Source organism: Pelodiscus sinensis, chromosome 5, assembly GCF_052426305.1.
Source record: "Pelodiscus sinensis isolate ZL-2025 chromosome 5, ASM5242630v1, whole genome shotgun sequence".
Classification (NCBI taxonomy): domain Eukaryota; kingdom Metazoa; phylum Chordata; order Testudines; family Trionychidae; genus Pelodiscus; species Pelodiscus sinensis.
Window position 1 is genome coordinate 63,367,946 of NC_143056.1, and position 20,225 is coordinate 63,388,170.

The window sequence follows — 20,225 nt, forward strand, 5'->3', positions numbered from 1 at the left end:
TTACATTCACTGGGCTTTATCCTTGCATCAAACTACTTCTTCAGTGCTTTACTATTCACTTTCCATAAAGACTTGGATCATATCTCCATCCATACATACAGATGGCTCCTCTGTTCTTGCATCTATGTCTTCTCCACAGAACTCAAACTTAAACCTACTCTATTTCCCACCTAATGAATATCCACTCGCTCAGCCCAATTTCTGTATGCACCACCTTCCCCTGATTGCCTTTGTGTGTGTCTCTCTCTCTGACATCCATTTGCTTAAACTTGCACCTGCACCATTCACCATACAGTGACTCATGGGTGCACACCCACAAGATTCCTATGTATTGTTATTCAAACAATATTTAATTCCTACTTTTTTCCCCCCTAAACTTTTGCAAATGACAGAATGAAAAAAATGTCAAGTTTCTTTTAGAAAATATTCTCATATCTTAAGGTCCATCTCAACCACAAAACCTTCTTATACTCATGGACCTCTTCTTTCATACCTCCCCATCTACTTTTATCCTAATTTTCTTTTAGCTCGAGTAATTAACCTTTTGATTTCATATAACTGCTAGAGACAACATAGCAATAGCTCATTACATGGTATTCACCAGATTAATCTGAAACTATCTCACCAGATATATTAGCTCAACTAAATAAGTTCATATATACATATCTCTCTGATAACCTGTCCCCAATTTCCTTATGATAAATCTTATTAAACCAGAAAGCAGCAATCAAAACCCATTTTCCTTTTATCCTGCTCATTTCCCCCTTCAAAGATCCTTGACCCAAAAGGGTCTTGGGAACCAGCTAGCATTCTAGCAGCGTGAGCAGTTTTTCTTCCTCTTGCCTATCTCTCAAATCTCCAGTGCTTCATGCAGGCCACTGTTTAGGCCTATCATTCTGCGAAGCAACAGTATTCCCCAGCTTCTGAATGCCACTGTGATACTGGTAATCAAACTGGAAACTAATTACCTATGCTCAGAAGAGCATGAGCTAATCCAGAGAATCAAAATGAAGGCTGAGTTAGCCTTATTATTGCAATGATCTTTTTCCTCCCTTAGCCCCAGAATTTAAGGAAGTTGTTGGCCATGCTGCAAATACAGATTATGCCAATCCAAATCCAATGAATCCTGTCCCTACTTTCCAATCTTTGCTGCTCAGGCCATTTCCCCCTATATTTGGTTTCCCAAATCCTGCCTCCTCTTTGCAGACGGCTGCAACCACGATCCCCATATACTTGTGTTGTGACCCCCCAAGATAATTTGAGCAGCGCGGCACTTAGATTCAGGCGGCCAGGGACTGGGTCTGGCCATTGGCTGCCTCGCGGCGCAGCGCTTAGATCCAGCCAGCCAGGGGCTGAGCCCGGCCATTGGCGGCTCCCAGGAAGACATCCGTGACCCCCTTGGGGTCCACTGCTCTAGACAATTTATGCACAGAAATCAGAGCACTCCAAGAAGTTAAAGGGATGTTATTTTATTCAAAGGAAAAAGAAGAGATGACTACTTTTCTAGCCCCATTAATCTATTCTTCCACAGGAATTTAAAAAGGAGTTAGAAACTTACCTGGTATTCTGATGAAAGACCAGCCATTCTGGGGCCTGACCCCCAACAACCCTCCTGGATACTCTGGGAAGAACTGGGAGCATCGTTTTAGGAAATGAGCTGCTAATTCGGGTGTCCCATTCAATATACATTGCTTTGCTTGTAGACTTCCTCCATCCTTAAGTGCCCTATATTCATACGCTGCACTTTTATCATTGCAGTAGAAATCCAGAGGCACTGCTGTTACCTATGAATAAACACAAGTAAAATAATCAAAACATACACTCACATTTTCTCTGGAAAAAAAAAAAAGACATCTTCAGTTAAATTATTTTCCAGAAGGACAAGTTGATGATGATAATATATGAATGGCAATACAATTTTAAATTAATTTAAAATAATGAGAGTTTAAAAAAAAAAGTGCTCATGTAATTTACACACCTTCTGGGTGTGGTGTACTGTCCCACCTAGTGGCACCGAGACCACTTACAGAGAGAATAATCAGTCTGCTCTACAGCCTTAGCTATGAGACAAGCTGGCTTTTTGCTCATGTGGTGGAGGCTCACGCACCAAGGGTACGTCTAGACTACATGCCTCTGGCGACAGAGGCATGTAGATTAGGCTACCCGACAGAGTAAAATGAAGCGGTGATTTAAATAATCGCCGCTTCATTAAATTTACATGGCTGCCGTGTTGAGCCGGCAAACAGCTGATCAGCTGTTTGTCGGCTCAGCGCGATAGTCTGGACGCTCCCCTGCCGACATCAAAGGGAGTTGTCGACAACCCAGGTATGCCTCATCCCAGGCATACCTGGGTTGTCGACAACTCCCTTTGATGTCGGCAGGGGAGCGTCCAGACTATCGCGCTGAGCCGACAAACAGCTGATCAGCTGTTTGTCGGCTCAACGCGGCAGCCATGTAAATTTAAATGAAGCGGCGATTATTTAAATCGCCGCTTCATTTTACTCTGTCGGGTAGCCTAATCTACATGCCTCTGTCGCCAGAGGCATGTAGTCTAGACATACCCTAAGATCCACAGGTCACAGGTTCAATTCTGCCTGTTGGTATTACACTCAGCCATGCTTAGGCATGAACTATTGCCCTTCCTGATAATCTGTATTTTGATTTGCATTTAGTGCCAACTATTGCAATATGGAAGGCAAAACTAAGAGAAAATGAGCACCATCATGGTATGGCTCATTTAATCTGTATTTGGTTATAATGATTTTTAATTCTTCACTCTGTGTACAGTTACTTATCAGACTCTATCTAGCTTTGCACAACTCCCTCAACTTCAACAAGACTCTGCATTTCAGTAATCACCTATGTATATTCAAAACACTGAAGACATAGAAATCAGGAAAGAAAACAAAATGGGAGACACACAGTTTGCTGGTTCCTCAGAGACAGCACTTGGCAACGACGAGCCATACAAATAATAACATAAAATCTCAGTATCTAGAATGAGCAGGGGATTATCTTCTGTTTTTAGCCAGTCATTCTATGCATCCCTTTCCTTTTTGCCTGTTTTCAGTATGTTCTCTGAAGCTACACAGAATAGTCTTTTGCCAACACAGAAAGCCAGGCTTTATACCATACTAGCTATCTTGGACCATTTCCATCACTTTAATCTTTGCTGCTATCTGAATGGAGAGTAGAAGGTACTGGTCAGCCAAACAGCTGTGTGTTCAGAAGGCTGAAAGCCCCTTGATAAAGCATCTGCTCTAGTAGACAAGGCTGCCTTTTGTAGCAATCCATAGTATTCTCTTATCTCCCCTCACCAGGCTAGCAAGCAACTCTGAGGTGCCATCCTGGGCAGCAGATAACTACTTAGGACAAACACATTTGCACCGCTGGCTAGTGAGGAGCAAGGAGTTAAGATGGATTCAAAAAGCAATGGGGGAAAATAGAAAGTGCTGTACCATGTAATCCCAGATGTTTTCCTCTATATTTTTCTAGGAGGACAGTTGAAAAACAGGCTCTGCTCACATCTGAGAGTTTATTTTTTTCTCTCCATTTCACCAAATTACGAGAACAGAAGGAATTATGGGAAAAGTTTCACATATAACTGCTCTGTAGTGATGCTCTACACATCTCTCACTAACAGAGCATAAAATCCAACAAAGATGGAACAAATACATCGCTTTCTTTTACAAGTCTACAATTAAAGAACAAAATAACCAATTAACATGCAGCATTTTACAAGATGTTTACTGTCTACTTCCTCTTCTCTCCTCTGAGTATAAGGATATGTCTAAACTTTGCAGCTTTTATTGACAAGACTGTCAGCACCTCTCTGTCGCTATAAGTCAGAGTGCGTGAATGAGGTTTGTCAGCATTTACTGACAGTATTTCCAACCCCCTACAAATGGCTTTTGCTTTGTCAGCAGGAGAGTGACTCCTGAGGCCATAGCAGCATTCAGCTTTGCACTTGTAAAACTTTATTGTTCATGGGTGAGGAGGGTTAAAGTCCTATGAATGACAAAAATGTTGTCAATCAAGTGCAAGTGTAGACACGGCCTTTGTCTGCTTTGGGCCAAACATTTTTGGGGAAGGACTCTAAAAACTCTTTAGATTTCATTTCTCATAAACATGACAGAGAAGTTTGACATGCTTTTGAGACCTGAAAGGATGCTTTGAATTAATTTATCTTAATAGCTTCAAAACAACGAAAGCTAAATTTCAACATTTCAGTCCACATTACGAAAGTAATTCCCCAAGAGAAATGTTATTTATCGATAATGGTATGTTTGTAGTTTTCTTCTCTAATCTCTGAAGTGATTACATACTTGTTTCCTAGGACACAGTGCTATACACCACAATGATGTAGAAAACTGATGTTATTTATGCAGGTGTATGTAAACTAGAATTTTTCTGCCACAATTTCCAGCAGTTGGGGCAGTCCCTCACCAGTTAAATCAAGGTAAAAGGAATCAGCACCTGCATCTACACTAGGTGAAAGACTGCGGCTAACTTTCTTTGATCTCTTTTCCTTTCATGGATAAACCCTTGTTTCCCAAATGAGAGGTTTTTTTCTTCAGAATCTTAAGGACTAGAGGCTTATTTTCTTAAATGAATGCTTATAGATTCTGGCTCACAATTATGGTACAAATTAAATAACAACAACAACAGTGCAGCAACTTGTGTACAGGCAGTCCCCGGGTTACGTACAAGATAGGGACTGTAGGTTTGTACTTAAGTCGAATTTGTACTTAAGTCGGAACTGGCGTCCAGATTCAGCCACTGCTGAAACTGACCAGCGGCTGACTACAGGAAGCCGGAGGCAGTTTCTCTGCCCCGGGCTTCCTGGAATCAACCGCTGATCAGTTTCAACAGCAGCTGAATCAGGACGCCTGGGGCAGAGCAGCTGGGGTGCTGCTGGGTTGGTCCAGTAGCGCCTAGGAGCAGCGCTACTGGACCAACCCGGCAGCACCCCAGCTGCTCTACCCCAGGTGTCCCCAAGTCAGCTGCTGCTGAAACTGATCAGCAGCTGATTCCAGGAAGCCCGGGGCAGAGCAAAAGCCCCGTTCGTAACTACGGATCCGACATAAGTCGGATCCGCGTAACTCGGGGACTGCCTGTATTTCAAAACACAAAAGTCTTGGCAATGACGACAGAAACGCATGTTTATGAGACACAGCTAGACACAGTTATTCTATAGCCTACTGGAGCACAGGCACATTCTGGGGGGATGGGGTGGGGAGACAATACTTCAGAGTGAAGAAAGCTGGCTTAACAGGTGTTCCTAACAGGAACTCAACTGCTAGCCTATTCATGAAATAAAAATGGCTTTGAGAATACTTGATTCCATAGTGCCAATAGAGGTACAACACAGCTGCAGCTCTTAGAAGACCAGAGAAATAGGGATTTGGGAAGGTGGATCAGGATGTAAGCATTTCACTTTAGACCAACCTGAAATCAGTAATGGATACAACAACAGCTAATTCACTGACTCAGAATGCCACCATTATGAAAAAATATAATTAATCAGAATCAAAAGACAGAGGTGAGCACTTAACACTGATTCTAAGAGGATTTGCTACACTATACTGCCATCTGCAGTCAAAGCTGAGACTATATTTAGTGCAAGGAGGCAAATAGTCTCGTGATGAATGAATTTCAATCTCTTCTGCCTGAACACTAATCCCAAAGTAATACAGGTTGCACTTCCCAAATCTGGAATTCTCTGGTCTGGCAACATCCATGGTCTGATACGACCATGAATGTTCCTGGATGACAGAGGCCAGGTGCAGGAGGGCCAGCAGCTGGGAGCCCAGTGCATCCCGGCAAGTCAGGTAACAGTGGAGGCGCAGCAGCCTGGGCGGTGGTGGAGCATGATTGGGGCTGCCTGTCGCTTGGCAGCGGGGCTGGAACCACAGCAGCCCAGGAGGGGATACCTGTCCGGGGCCATGTCAGCCTGGTTAGCAGTGGGATGCAGCAGCAGCATGGGCAGCAGCATGACTGGGGCTTTGTGCCACTCGGCAGCAGGGCTGGGGCTGTGGCAGTTCAGTAGAAGCAGAGCAACCAGGGCTGCATGCCGTCCAGCCAGCAGCAGAGCTGGGGCTTGGGCTGACCAGCAGGCAGCCTGACAGAGTCTAAGAAGCCAGCAGAGGGGAAGGGCAGCAGGCTGAGGGGCAGGTGTCGGGACCTCCCATTGTCCAGCAAATTCCCTCATCTGGGACCGGTCAGGTCCCAAGGTTGCTGAACGAGAGAGGTCCAACCTGCAGTGGCAGAAAGGTATCACGGAACCTATCCTTCACCTTCGCAAAGGGCATTAATTTACCCTCAAGCAGTAGTTCATATTTCTACACTGGACAAATCTGAGCTGGAAATAGTGTTTGAGCTCGAAATAGAGAAGAATATTCCCTACAGCAGCAATGCCCAAGCTTTTAGTATTTTACTACTTGAAAGGAGTCTGAAGGTCACAACATTTTACTCAAAATGGAGTAATTTGTAGCCACTTTCATCTACCATATATTTGAGAGAGTTTGTCTATTTGTTCAAGAACTCCTCCTAAACAGTAAGATCTAGGACCACCCAAATTTGTTATACAACTTCCTATTATCATAACTTAAAGCAACATAAGGGTTTGGTTATGCCAGGAAAATGGAGTGTTCCTAGAATGGGACTGCTTCTCATAAAACCAAGCAGAAGAGAGACAGAATCATCAAATCAAGTATAGTCCTCAGAATACACATAACTAAGCAAATGTCCAGAGAGGGCTCAGGGCGGGCAGGGGCTCAGAGTGCCACGTAGAGCCCGGGCCTGTCCCCAGAATCCACACAGTGCTGCTGCTTTGAAGTACTCCCTTCTCTCCCTCCCCCACACCTTTGCTGCCTCTTTCTGATAAATGGCAAGGGGAAAGGGGTGAAGCGACTAGACCTTCACATCCCTAATGTATACTCAACTCCATCCCTGTCTCTTGCTCCATTAACTTCTTACACATCATCATAACTCAGCATCAATAGCAGGACTAGCTTCTGGAAGCTTTTGGGCTCATTTGCTGTTTAAACACTTTTACATTTTTGCCAGAAGATATAGCAAGCATGAAAACTCTTAAATATTCACTTCCCAAAAAAGCAAGGCCCTGTCTCCACTTAACTATTTCTGTGTAGTAGCCAAGCCAAACGAAAACTACACAATTTCTCCATTTATAAAAGCTCTGACAAAATAAACTGCAGACACTATTTCCTCCCCCATCCCCAATGATGGATCAGCATATCAATTCCTGAGCTGATCTTTCAACCATGCTCTGCTCACACTGACCTGAAGTACAGAAAATACACATATCCCTTCACAGATGACAACACTGGACGACACTAAAGAGCCTCTATGCCCAGTCAGGGCAAAATATGGCCCGCAGGCCAGATTTATCCTGCCGAGCCACTGGATCCAGCCAGTGGACACTGCGGAGAGCCCCAGGCAGGTTCCCCACTTGCACGCCACTCACAAACATGGCTGCAGGACGATTTTTCTTTACAAACTGAGTCCAGAGAGGAGGAGGGGAAAGCTTTAGAAGCTGCTCCTGCCCCCAGCACATCAGGAGCTGCCTGTGCAGGGTGGGGCAGGGCAGCAGTGTTCCCACTAAGCTGCTTAGCCGCCGGCTTCACAGGTGATTAATCAGCCTTCACCCAGTCAGAGGCTCAGGGTTCTGTGCTCAGAGCTGACTGACTTGGCAGGACTGATTAATCACCTGTGAAGCTGTGCTGCTGTGCAGCTTAGAGGGAACACTGGCTGGCAGGGAGGTTGACTCAAGAAAGGGCTGCTGGCTGGTAAATCTCCTGGACAAACCCTGCATTTGGCACCCAGCCCCTCTCTTCCCCAACCCCCTGCCCCCTACTCTATATACACAAATTGTCTCCTCCCCCACTTCCTGCACCCATATCTCCTCCCAAATCTGGCTCCCCAATCCTCTGGCCCAGATCACAGTCCCTTCCTGCCCAAGCTCACAACCCAAATACCTGCACTCCCCTCTGTACCCCAATTCCCTGCCCTAGGTCACAATCCAACCTTTGCATCCCAGTCCAGTGCCCCAGGTCACAACTACCTCCATCACCCGAACTCCCTCCCTTACCCCAAGCTCTCTTCTGTACCAAACCTCCATCTCTCAGACCCCTGTACCTCCTCCATTAATATCACGGAAGAGTGCGGACCTCAACCACTTTCCAAATTGTTGGAGTGGCCCCCCCCCCACCATCAAAAATAATTGCCCACACTTCCTCTACACTATAGAGTTGACATAAGTAACTCCAGGGAAATCAGTGTTTCAGTCACATATATTTTCATTATAGAATAATCACAGAATCACAGAACCTTGAGAGGTCATCTAGTCTAGGAGTGCAGAGGACAAACACCACCTAGACCACTCCTAACAGGGGTTTGTCTGACTTACTCTTAAAAAAACGATGTTGGAAATTTCACAGCCTTCCTTGGCATTTTATTCCACTGCTTAATCACCCTGACAGTAAGGAAGTTTTTCCTAATGTCCAACCTAAAACCTCCCTCTCTTCAATTTCAGCCCGTTGTTTCCTGTCCTACCCTGAGATTAAGAACATTTTTCTCCCTCCTCCTTCTGACAACTTTCTCTATACTTGAAAACACTCTCAGTCTTCTGTCTTCAAGACAAAACAAACCTGTTTTTTTCTAATCTTGCTTCATAAGATCATGTTTTCTACACTTTTATTAATTTTTGTTGTTCTTCTCTGGAACTTCTCCAGTTTGTCCACATCTTTCCTGAAATGTGGTACCCAGAACTGGACACAATATTCCAGTTGAGAACTAATCAGCACAGAATAGAGTGGAGGGTTAGGACCTCAAAGGGTGACCTCCATTCTGCAAGGCCTCCTCAGATTCTTGGCCTCACAATCAAAGCAGATGAGCACATTCCAGAAGGTGCCAAGGAGAAACAAATAAGCCATGAATACAGACAACTATTTGCCAACCTCCTTTCCCCAGATGCCAATGTATAATTACACACACACCCAGCTTCAGCCAAGCCTACTGATAAATCCAGCAATAACACAAACACAGATTAGGAATGGACCATTTGGGTGGCTTTATGATAAGAATCTTCTGCTCCCAGCCTGCTTCTCTATGTTTATTACTATTATTGCTTCCCCATCAGCAGCAATATTGGCCTGATACTGAGTCCAAGTAAACAATAGACATCAGGCTTGGGAGTGCATGCTAATTGGAAGCAGATGTCCTCACTCATGTCTGCTCTATGCCTATCTTCTAGTTCATTTAGGGTAAGTGTGGTTGTTATTTTTTTTCCCTTTTCTTTTCTTTTTTTGAAAGCAGGTGGTTGATTGGACTTCTGGAGATACATGTGATAACATATGAAGGCATTTTATATCCATAAACCACAATCATTGTTAGCAAAAGAATGAAATCTTTTCACATTTTATTGGACCATAAAATAAAGGGATCACAAGATATATAGGTCATGCAAGTCATTTCCCGTAGATTTGGAGTTTCTTTTCATTCAGCCTGTTTCTTATTCTCCATGGTCAGCTTCCCCACCCTCCTTTTGGGAGCAGGAGGGAAGATGAAGTTGAGGATGATGAATTACAAAGTTAGAAAGAAAAAGTTTAAGGGGCCAATCTTGCTGTTTAGCTAAGTGTTCCTGCTTAGTGCTGAGCACCCTCAACTTCCACTCACTGCAGTGGCTTGCTAGATCAGGCCCTCAGAGGAAGACCTCAATCTTATCCATCACCACAATACCTGTACTGTGGAGTCTAGCATAATGTCATTAGGACAATTTTGCTTTTCTCAGTGTATGCTGTTTCTCAGAAAGTTCATTGTGAAAATGTTATGCTTGCACAACTGGGAATTAATAGATAACTACAACTCTACTGTGTCACAATAAAATAAATCATTTGCATAATAAAAACTGATATAATGCAGTATTACTGTGACAGCCTGTAACCTATATGATAACCTGTATTCCATGTTCCTACTTTTATATAGTTACAATGTATTTTGTACAAAATATGCCTTGTCGGGTATCATTTGAAAATCCATAATATGCTGAGCATCATTGTCCTGTTAAAATGTGCATAGCGCCATTGTATGTTGAGTTAAGGTTTTCCAAGATGTTTGTTACTGAAACATGTTATATTTCTGGGAAATGTCCAAAGATTAGCTCTCTACTATCAAAAAAAAGACTGACCATAGGGGGTTAAAAACTATTAGCAACTGACAGAAACATTCCCCATTCAGGGAAATGTAAACAAAAGATTTACATGTCATGCCTCACTTACTTGATAGGGTGAACAAGAAAATCATAATTCATCTGGAAGATGTTTTTAATCTCAGGTACCGCACAGATTGCACCCCACAAGGTGGGCAATCCTCAAGAAAGGAGAAAAGTATAAACTAAAAGACAATTGCAGAGTCTCCTGTATTAGTGCTGGTAAGGTTTAGGATATAGCTTGTATGTTTATTTCTTTCATAATTAATTTTGACTTGTATTTCTTCATCACTTAAAATCTCTCTAGTTCAGTGTCTCTCACAGTGATCTGCGGACCCACTCTGAGAAAGCTGTTACCTGGCCTTTCCACTTTGTTTACTTACCAGCTCCACAGCCAGGGCCGGCTTTTGGAAGGGCGGAGCCCAATTCGAACCAAATTTTTGAATCCTTTAAATCTTTAGCTACAGGACAGAGTCCCACCTTCCAGCCAAACCCACAGGCTGACTCCCCCTCCCGCAGTGCACAGAAGCTGCCATGCTTCTTCTGCGGGGCCGACGCACACTTCCGGGTTTAGGGCGTGGGGCCCTCTGGCTTTAGTGCGCGGGGCCCTTTTAGGCATGGGGCCTGATTCCGGGGAATCGGGCGAATCAGCCTAAAGCCAGCCCTGTCTGCAGCCACGAAACTCGTAGCTCCCATTGGCTGCTAATGGCAAACTACAGGCAGTCCCCGAGTTACGCGGATCCGACTTATGTCGGATCCGCAGTTACGAACGGGGCCCTCTCCCTGGTCTCCAGCAGACATGGGAGAGGAAGCAAAGCAGCGGAACACGCGGGCAGTGGACAGCCCAGACGCATCTGGGCTGTCCGCTGCCCGCGTGCTCCGCGGCTTTGCTCCGGACGCCTGTTGTACAGCTGGTCAGTTTCAGCAGCGGCTGAATCAGGACGCCTGGGGCAGAGCAGCTTGGGTGCTGCTGGGTTGTTCCAGTAGCGCTGAGGAGCGGCGCTACTGGACCAACCCAGCAGCACCCCAGCTGCTCTGCCCCAGGCGTCCCCAAGTCAGCCGCTGCTGAAACTGACCAGTGGCTGACTACAGGAAGTCCCTGCCCCGGGCTTCCTGGAATCAGCCGCTGATCAGTTTCAGCAGCAGCTGACTTGGGGATGCCTGGGGTTCTTAAGTTGAATCTGTATGTAAGTCAGAACTGGCGTCCAGATTCAGCCGCTGTTGAAACTGATCAGTTTCAGCAGCGGCTGACTCTGGACGCCAGTTCCGACTTACATACAGATTCAACTTAAGAACAAACCTACAGTCCCTATCTTGTACGTAACCCGGGGACTGCCTGTATTGGTAATGGGAGCCGCAAGGATCCATGGCTGCACAGCCGGTAAGTAAACAAACTAGAGTGGCCCAGTGGCAGCTTTCTCAGAATGGATCCACAGACCACTTTGAGAAACAATGATCTAGTTAATGAACTGGCTACATTATTTATCTAACACAGTGTGGAGGCAGGAAAAGGGAATAAGGGAATTTGTGTGCAGCCATCTTGGTCTTGTTAACAAGAGAGCAAGAGTCAGGCTAAGTCTCTGGCCTGACAACGCTAGATCTGTAATTAGACGCTGCCTTTGCCTCTCGCCTCCATACGGAGATAAGGATAGAATGCTGACTCTGGTAGGGACCTTGAGATAAGGAGCATTTGGGTGGAACTAAATAACTGTTAGCCATTGGTGTTTGTAATGGGAAGGAGACTACTTGTTATTGTTATTATATCTAATAGACAGTATATAAGCTGCTTCATAATTGCTTGTATTCGAAGATCTGCCTCAGAAGGGGACTCTCCCCTCCTCCCTCCGAACCAGTTTTCCCTTGCTGCAGCTCGTAATAAAACTGCCTCTGGCTACTTGTTGCTTAAACACAATGCAGAGTGAAGGCTTGTTTTCTTCCACAACAGTGTAATTTGGTTGAAGTGCCTGGAGCATCTCTATGCAGGTTAACAAAGGCTATTCCATATTCATTACCCTGTGATAGAGCGATAGACTGATCATAAGATTACACTGTCCAAGAGGGCTTTGAACAGTGAAAGATGCACATTTCTGGCAAACAAGGGATAGATATCTGAGAGTGTAGCCCTGAGTGGCTGGGAGAACATTCATGTAACTTTGTTGGCTGTGTCTTTACATGGCAACGGCTATGTAAGAGGTGCTTAGAGGGGCTGCTTTTCACTAGCAGAACAGAACTGGTCTGGAAAATTAAGGTGACAATGATTCAGCTTGCACTCTGGAATTGTGTTTGCATTATAGACCTTACAGCAGGAATAAAGTCTCCTGTGTAGCTGTCCTTTTCCAACAGAAGAGAGATTTCCCACCAGCATAATTAAATCATTCCCAATGGGCAGCAGTGGCTGTCCTCACTAGTGCTTTTGTCAGTGAAATTTATGTCTGTCAGGGCTGACAAAGATAAGTTTTGCTGGCAAAAGTGCTAGTGTAGACAAAATCTGGGGGATATCACAATTATAAAAAGGGAAGAAGCTGTTTTGATTCCTCCTGCTAAAAAAGATTTGCATACTCAGAGGGGATCTAATTGGTGTAAAGTTATCTGTTGAATTCTATACATTCTGGGCATGTAACCCAAACACATCTTGATTAAGCACAATATTCTTCTAACCCAAAGTCTCCATTCCTATTAAATATCATTTATTAGGAAGAATATTACACAATTTATAGAAAGATAATATTTGAAGGTGGGCAGAAAGTAAATATCACTAGACACAGTCATACACATATAAATTCCTAGTATTGACCAGCATTTAGACCAGTGTTTCTTAAACTTTTTAAGACCGAAGAACACCAAACAATAATTTTTTTTTACGGGGAACACCAAGGACTTTTTGTTGAGCAAAATAAATAAATAAATACCTGGTAAAAACACACCTGGTAAATCTCATTATATGAGGAATAAGGGTTATTTCGAGAGAAGGGTTTTCTCTCGAAATAACCGCGTCTTAACAGCACCTGTTATTTCGAAATAGCGCCATAACGCGATTATGCAAATGAAGCGTGGGATATTTAAATCCTGGCTTCATTTGCAATTTCGAATGTCTTCATTTGCATCCCTCTATCGAAAGAGGGTGCAAGTGTAGACATATCCTAGGACTTGATCAAATGAAATGTATACATATTTCTCTCTGAATCTGGGACTATATTAGAGCTATTTCTTGCCCCTTACCATCTGTACAGGTGGAGATGTGAACTTAAAAGTATTCCTTTGTCCTGTCCTCACAACACTTGCACAAGAGGATATTTTCAAAGACAGTGGTTACTGCACAAAACACCATAGCAGTTTCATAATCAGTTACAAAGAGGAATACATTCCCTCACTGTAATAAGACCTTTGCAGGACTTACCCGTGGGCTGGCTACACACAGAAAGGATGGCAGTTCAGTGACCTGGCAGTACCGGACCCATGAGGTAGCTGATCTCCTTCGATGTATGACATGGTTTGAATAGCCAGTAACTGTTTTACAGTAGCTGCTGAACACAAGGTTCTAAAAATAAAATTAAATAAAGAGTTAATTCAACCAAGAAGGGAATCCTTTCAAACTTGCTTATCCCTGTGTCAGAGTTATAATGAACAATCAACAAATATTTTCCTTGGGAACAGGGAAATGTACATAGCACCTGCAATGCTAGTGCCTCTAATTATATAATAGGTATCTCTATTCAACTGTTTCCAAATCTTGCAATGGTAAGACACTGACAAGCTTCATTTTCAATTAGAAAAGGAGTCACTTTCCAGCTCAGCTGCCACTTTTTTCCTCTGGACAGACATTCTAGAATTGGAGACACCATTTTGCCTCCTCAGCACACTAGCAGCAGGAGCAGATGAGCTAAGAAATTATAATGATTTCATAGAATCAAAGGATTTGCCATAGAGTCAGACCACTAGCTCACTGACCTCAGTAAGTAGCAACCTGTACCTGTTGCTTCAAAGAAGGATACTGATAACACACATTGCATACTGTCCCTAACTCAATTGTGTGACACAGTTAATATAGGGAGAAATATCTTTCTGATCCATAGGCATATGCTCTGTAGTGAAAATTGAAGAGAAAAAAAATCTGACACCAAGAGAAAGGTATCTAAATTAGTGATCTTAGATACCATGTAATTGAATAATGGCATAACTGCACCAAATATTATCGGTTACATGATTATGTGATAGTCCGCGGGACTGGGGCCGGCAGTCAGTGTGCTCCCAACCCCACTCCTGGGGAGCCCCCTGCCATCAGGGGGCCCCAAGATCCCTGCGGACAGAGGCTGCTCCATGACAGCCTCCCCTGCCTGCCCATCCCCCTATGATAGAGAGGCAGCAGTGCAGAGGATGAGGGGGGCAGCTGGCTGCATGGGAGGGGGGGGCACACCAACTCCCACCTCTGCCCCCTTCCTGCTTCTGATACAGAGGCAGCAAGAGGGGTGAATGTTGCACGTAGTTGATAGAATTAACAGATAAACCCAAGCTTACTGGTTAATCATGTAGTCGACTATAAATTGACATCCCTAATCTAAATGGTACTGCAAAACTTTCAGGAGACATCAGCAGGTCTTTAGTGGGATACTATCACTTTACAATCCAAGCAAACACAAGCTACATTTCAATTACAGTATCTTTCTCTTTACAGCACAGCAAAAAATATTCTCGTAATTCAATAACTTGAAATGCTCAAGAAACAATGGAGGTAAGTGTCTTCATGGTCAACCTTATCTTAGTAGCCTTGCTATCACCACAGAGACTCAAGTACTACTCCTGGGGGAATTCTGCACCAAAAAAATTAAAATTCTATGCACAGTATTTATCGGCTGCAAATATTATTTGTAAAAATAACACTACAGAGTCACACCAGTTGCAATTATTTTGGTAATTAATTAAAAAAATCTGCTAACAAGTATGCCTATAACAGACAAACACACACAAAAAAATCACCCCAGGAGTTCAAGAAACCCCAACAATGACTCAGCTCCTGCTCCTCTACCACCTTGTATCCCCCCATAGATAAGTCACAGGGCAGGACACAAATACCCTGTCCCCATAGGGTCCGCTATGTACCTGCCCTCCCCAATACACCCAAGCCTCCCACTCCCTACAGTCCAACCATACATCATCAGCCCACACTTTCTCCCCCTTGCCCAGCCACAGGAGTCCCATTTTGCCCAGCTATCCACCCATCCATCTCAGGCCTGCTGACGGGGGGGGGGGGGGGGGGGGGGGGGGGGGGAGAGGGGACAGTTGCCCCAGGACCTGGTGATTCTAAAGGGCTCAGGGCTCCCTGTCACTGTGCTGTGGCAGCACCCATGCTGAGAGCCATTTAAATTGCCAAGTGGGTCTGAGGCAGGGTTGCCAACCCACAGAAATTTCATTTACGGACAAAATAGGAAAAATTTACGGACAGACAAATTTTTTTACTGATATAATTTTTATACTATATTAAGATGACATAAATGGCCAAAAGTGAAAAGTAATCATTGTCATTCATACATCACAAGAACAATATGCTAATTAACTCACTTTCATTTAGTTAGTAGATGATAACATCAGTAGATGATAATATCATGTGGATCACATGATTCACGTTACGTCACCTCAACCATTGAGCTAAATAAACAACTAAAACATCCAATTTCGGCTGCTCCGCAGTAAAATGGCTGAAGCATTACAAAATACACTTAATTGCTATAGAATAATTGCTGTTTTTTTTAAACTTTTATTGCACTTTCACAAAATTTATGGATACCTAATTTTTTTTTTTTTTTAAACAGACTTTGCGCACATGTCCAATTTCGGCTAATTTTTTTTTTTTTTTTTTTTACAGACTGTCCGTAAATTTACCGAGGGTTGGCAACCCTGGTCGAAGGGCTTGGGGGGAGAGGTGTGGCACACTCCCCTAAGCACTGAGGGCTGGCTGCCCTGCTTCCTCTCTCCTTCCACCCAAGGCCCCATCCCTTCCGGGAGCACAGTCAGGCTCCCTTATCCTGCCCAGGGGTCCTCCATAGCTTTTGGCTTCCCTGGCCAACCCCCAGGACCTAGGAAGGAGGAAAAGCCTGATGTTGAGTTCTGGAGCTTGTACAGAGTTTCCTGTGCAACATCCATCCTTCCCTCACTGCATGCTGGGAAGTGCAGCTGTATGGATGAGATCTCTTCCTCCATCTGGCAGCTTTCTCTCCTTCCATCTGGCAGTGTCTTCTATGTGAGAACTGAGCTCTGCTGGATCCAGCAGCCCCTAGTGGCAGCCAACAGCACTGCAGCCCATTTCTGGGATTTGGGGGGGGGGAGGAAATTCTGCACAAAACACCATTAATTTCTGCAAAATACTGCATTGTGCAGTGACACAGAATTCCTTAAGGAGTAAAATACACTCAGTGAACCACAGTTGCAAAAGCAGCCTTGCAGCTCCTATCACACTGGCTCCAGGTCTTGAGCTGGCACCATGCAAATTCGTACGTCCTGGCTGAATTCCTGTCCCTCTACATAAGATCTGATTGAGTCCAGATTGGATTGATTCTTCTTCTGCATAATTTGTACATGGTAGGAATTCCTCAGCAAGTTTTTGAGAGCAAACACTGGAATACTGGCTATAGCTCTGGCTACTGCACATTTTTGTTTTGTATTTTCTAGAGAGAGAGTTGTGGATGAGCTGGTGGGAAACTGGAATTTCTATCCTCCCAAACCCTGTAGTGTAGGAGAGTAGGTCATAACAGCGAGCTAAAAAAATGTTAATTCCACTGATACACATTTTCCTGAGGTCATCTTCAGTGTTTGATTCTCCTTTGGGCACTGATATCAAAAAGCAAGGCATGCTGGCTTCAGCCCAAACAGAAACACAGGAAAAAACAGAGGAAAGATTTCTAAGACAGTATCTCAGATAAGGAAAAGCAAACTGTATTTTGTATGCATGTGGACAAAGAACATTAAGAGACTTAACATAGAACCTACTTCCTCATGTTACCTGTACACAAATTATGAGCAAGTCACAGGAGGAAGAGTCCTTCTTTGAATTCCATGATGTGCTGTCATTAAATATTTGTGTTTGGAGAAGGCAGTAGATATATAAGAACATAAGAACGGCCGTACTGGGTCAGACCAAAGGTCCTTCCAGCCCAGTATCCTGTCTGCCGACAGTGGCCAGCACCAGGTGCCCCAGAGAGGGTAGACCGAAGACAATGATCAAGCAATTTGTCTCCTGCCATCTCTCTCTAGCCTCTGACAAACAGAGGCCAAGGACACCATTTTATCCCCTGGCTAATAGCCTTTTATGGTCCTAACCTCCATGAAATTATCTAGCTTCTCTTTAAACTCTATTATAGTCCTAGCCTTCACAGCTTCAGACACAGTGGAAAACTAGCTGCCCATCAGATTCACATACACGGAAAGAAACTGAGTAAAGTTCAGAACATGACATAGGTACAACTCTAGGACCCTTGCACAACTAAGCCAAGAACCTCACAAAGAAAGAATTGAAACACTTGACACAAGGGTGCAGTCACCAAGCAGTGCTGTAGAACTCTTTTGCTGCAAGACAGATAAGGGACACAGGCTTCTTGCAGTCTCACTAAACTTGACTGCATTCCTACCACTCTCAAAAACAAATGAGGAAACCAAACAAAATGGAGGACTCTTTCCCACTATATCATATTATACTATATCTATCTCTATATTTATAGTATTATGATACTATGTGTAGACAGACAAAAAGAAAGACTGCCCACCCATACTCACATTAAAAGTAGTTATAATTTGAGTGATAACATGAGCAAGGTCACTAAAGACAGCATTAAACTGTTACCTCAGTCCCAAAGAGGGATATTTAAAAGATTCTTGATTATTGTTGTACACTGACAAATTATTTTTCTATTTTGCACTTTTAATTGGAAGTGTTGACCTGAAGCATGCGAGAAAAGACTTCCCATATTTATACAGTTTCCTTTTTCTCAGTGTGATTTTTTACATTCACTTATCTGATTCAAGCCATGAAAACTTCCTGAAGTGGGTTCATGATAAGAAAGTGACTTTGTATTTTTCCAATATACCCATCACTGAAATTATGGCATAACTGAGTAATAGCTATTTTGGTTCTGCATGGCTGACTGAAATGACATTTAATTCTGTCTCTAAACTGCACAGATGGAACTCTGAAACTTTATAAGGAGTGCAGATATACAATAATACGTGTGTCCTAAAGACTCACTTTAATTATTATTACCATATTTTAAACTAGAAGATTTACCCAGTGTTGCTTGGGTCCTTAATTTTTGTTTCTGGGGCCAGGTAAGAAGCACTTCTTGATGACTGCTGCAGCTCCAGCAGGCACAGCTGGGGGAGGGGTAGCTGTTTCCCTGCTGGGGCAGGTCCAGGTTTATCTGCTCCCTGCGCTCCCCAGCCTGAGTGAGGAACGCAGCAAATGGTGCACTTTCTCCTTGATCCCTGAAAAAGGGGAAACTACTAGCCATGCCCTTGTACAAATTAAGGATGTTAAATTATGATTAATTGAATAGTTGATGGATTTCCATCGTTTATTTAATTAGTCAATAAGGACTAGTGCAGCAGTCTGCCTCTGAAATGTACAAGAGCCCTGGGGCTCTTCTGCATTTCAAAAATTGAAAGGAGCCAGGGGCCAGCAGGGAGTCCCGCTGACCCCAGGCTCCATGCAGGCGCTTCTGCTTTGAAATGTACAAGAGTCCCTGCTGGCCCTAGGCTCCTTGTAGTGCCTCCACTTTGAAATGTACAAGAGCTCCAGTGGGGACTCTTGTACATTTCAAAATTAGAACGCAGCCACTACGCCTCTGCCCCCCCTCCCACAGAGCTGGAGCTGGGGGGAGCCGGCTTCTAATGGCTCCCCCCCAGCATCCCCTCCACTTCCCCTCCCCTTGCTGCCTCTTTGCGATAGAAGCAGCAAGGGGGGAAGTGAGTGGGTGACTAGTGTGTTGACTATCCAATAAGCTTTTGCTTATCGGATAGTTGACTAGTCGATTAGTCGACTAGTCGATTAGTCACTTACGTCCCTAGTACAAATCATGGGGAGGAGGGCAGGCTTCAGAGACTAATACTTACAAATGCAGTCCATAGCAGGCTGCATAGGGTTCCAGAAAATTTACTTCAACCACATGCTCATACTGGAGAAGAACAGAACAGACATTTCATCAAACCAGATACATAATCAAGGCCTAAACACCAGCACAGAGAGAGTTAAATGGTGTATGTACATGGTTTCCCTGCTGTTTCTCTTTGACTGAAAATTAGAGGGGCTTATGTTAGTTTGTTTTTTGTTAATGCTGCAAAATATGACACACCAAGCCCAAGATTGTTTTTCTACCTGTTAAGAATCTTCCATTTCAACTTCCCCTTCAACTGCATTCTGGCTGGCTGTTTCCTTCCACACAGACATTGTCTCCTTTCACTTTCCAGAATTCACATTCTCTAGTGAAATTAAGCATACGCAAGCAAAATCCCTCTGCTTTAGAAAGAAATCTCCCTTTCTGCAGATTAGCTAGGGGCCACTTCATAAATGGTCTGTCTTTGAAGAAGTTGATTTTTCTTTTTAATGTGGAACCAATTATCAAAACTAAAGGTACACTGTATATTTCTAAAGTTGATATCATTTTTAATCATAAAGAAAATACATTCACCCCTCTGGCAAAACATGGGAAAAGAAACTGACTTTATATTGTGCACTAATGGTGAAAAGATCTGGGTTCCATCTGATCAGCCATAGAAGCAAATTCCAAAGTTAAAAGACATAACACCGAGGACAGCTTACTACCAACTTCCAGACACAAAATTCAGGCACTGTTGGACTCTGTTTATTCTAAAGGTTGCAGCAGCAGCATGAGAGCACTGGAAAAGAAGCAATCTCTCAGACAGCCAGGAGGAAAGATGCAATGGGCTTTGCACCTTAAAACTAAAACTACTTTTTCTGTCTGTTTGCTAACTCTCTTTGCTCTTTTATCTCCTT

General features: G+C 43.8%; 1 protein-coding gene across 2 annotated transcripts in view; it reads right to left on the reverse strand.

The window, feature by feature from the left end:
• The window catches only part of INO80 (INO80 complex ATPase subunit), a 148,684-nt gene that overhangs the window by 41,555 nt on the left and 86,904 nt on the right, over positions 1-20,225 (reverse strand). For both annotated transcript variants that reach the window (XM_075927123.2, XM_075927122.2), the window contains 2 exons: positions 13,626-13,766; positions 1,559-1,784 (listed from right to left, as the gene is read on the reverse strand). In XM_075927123.2, the coding sequence (XP_075783238.1) occupies positions 1,559-1,784; positions 13,626-13,766 (367 nt within the window). The remainder of the gene's footprint in view (positions 1-1,558; positions 1,785-13,625; positions 13,767-20,225) is intronic.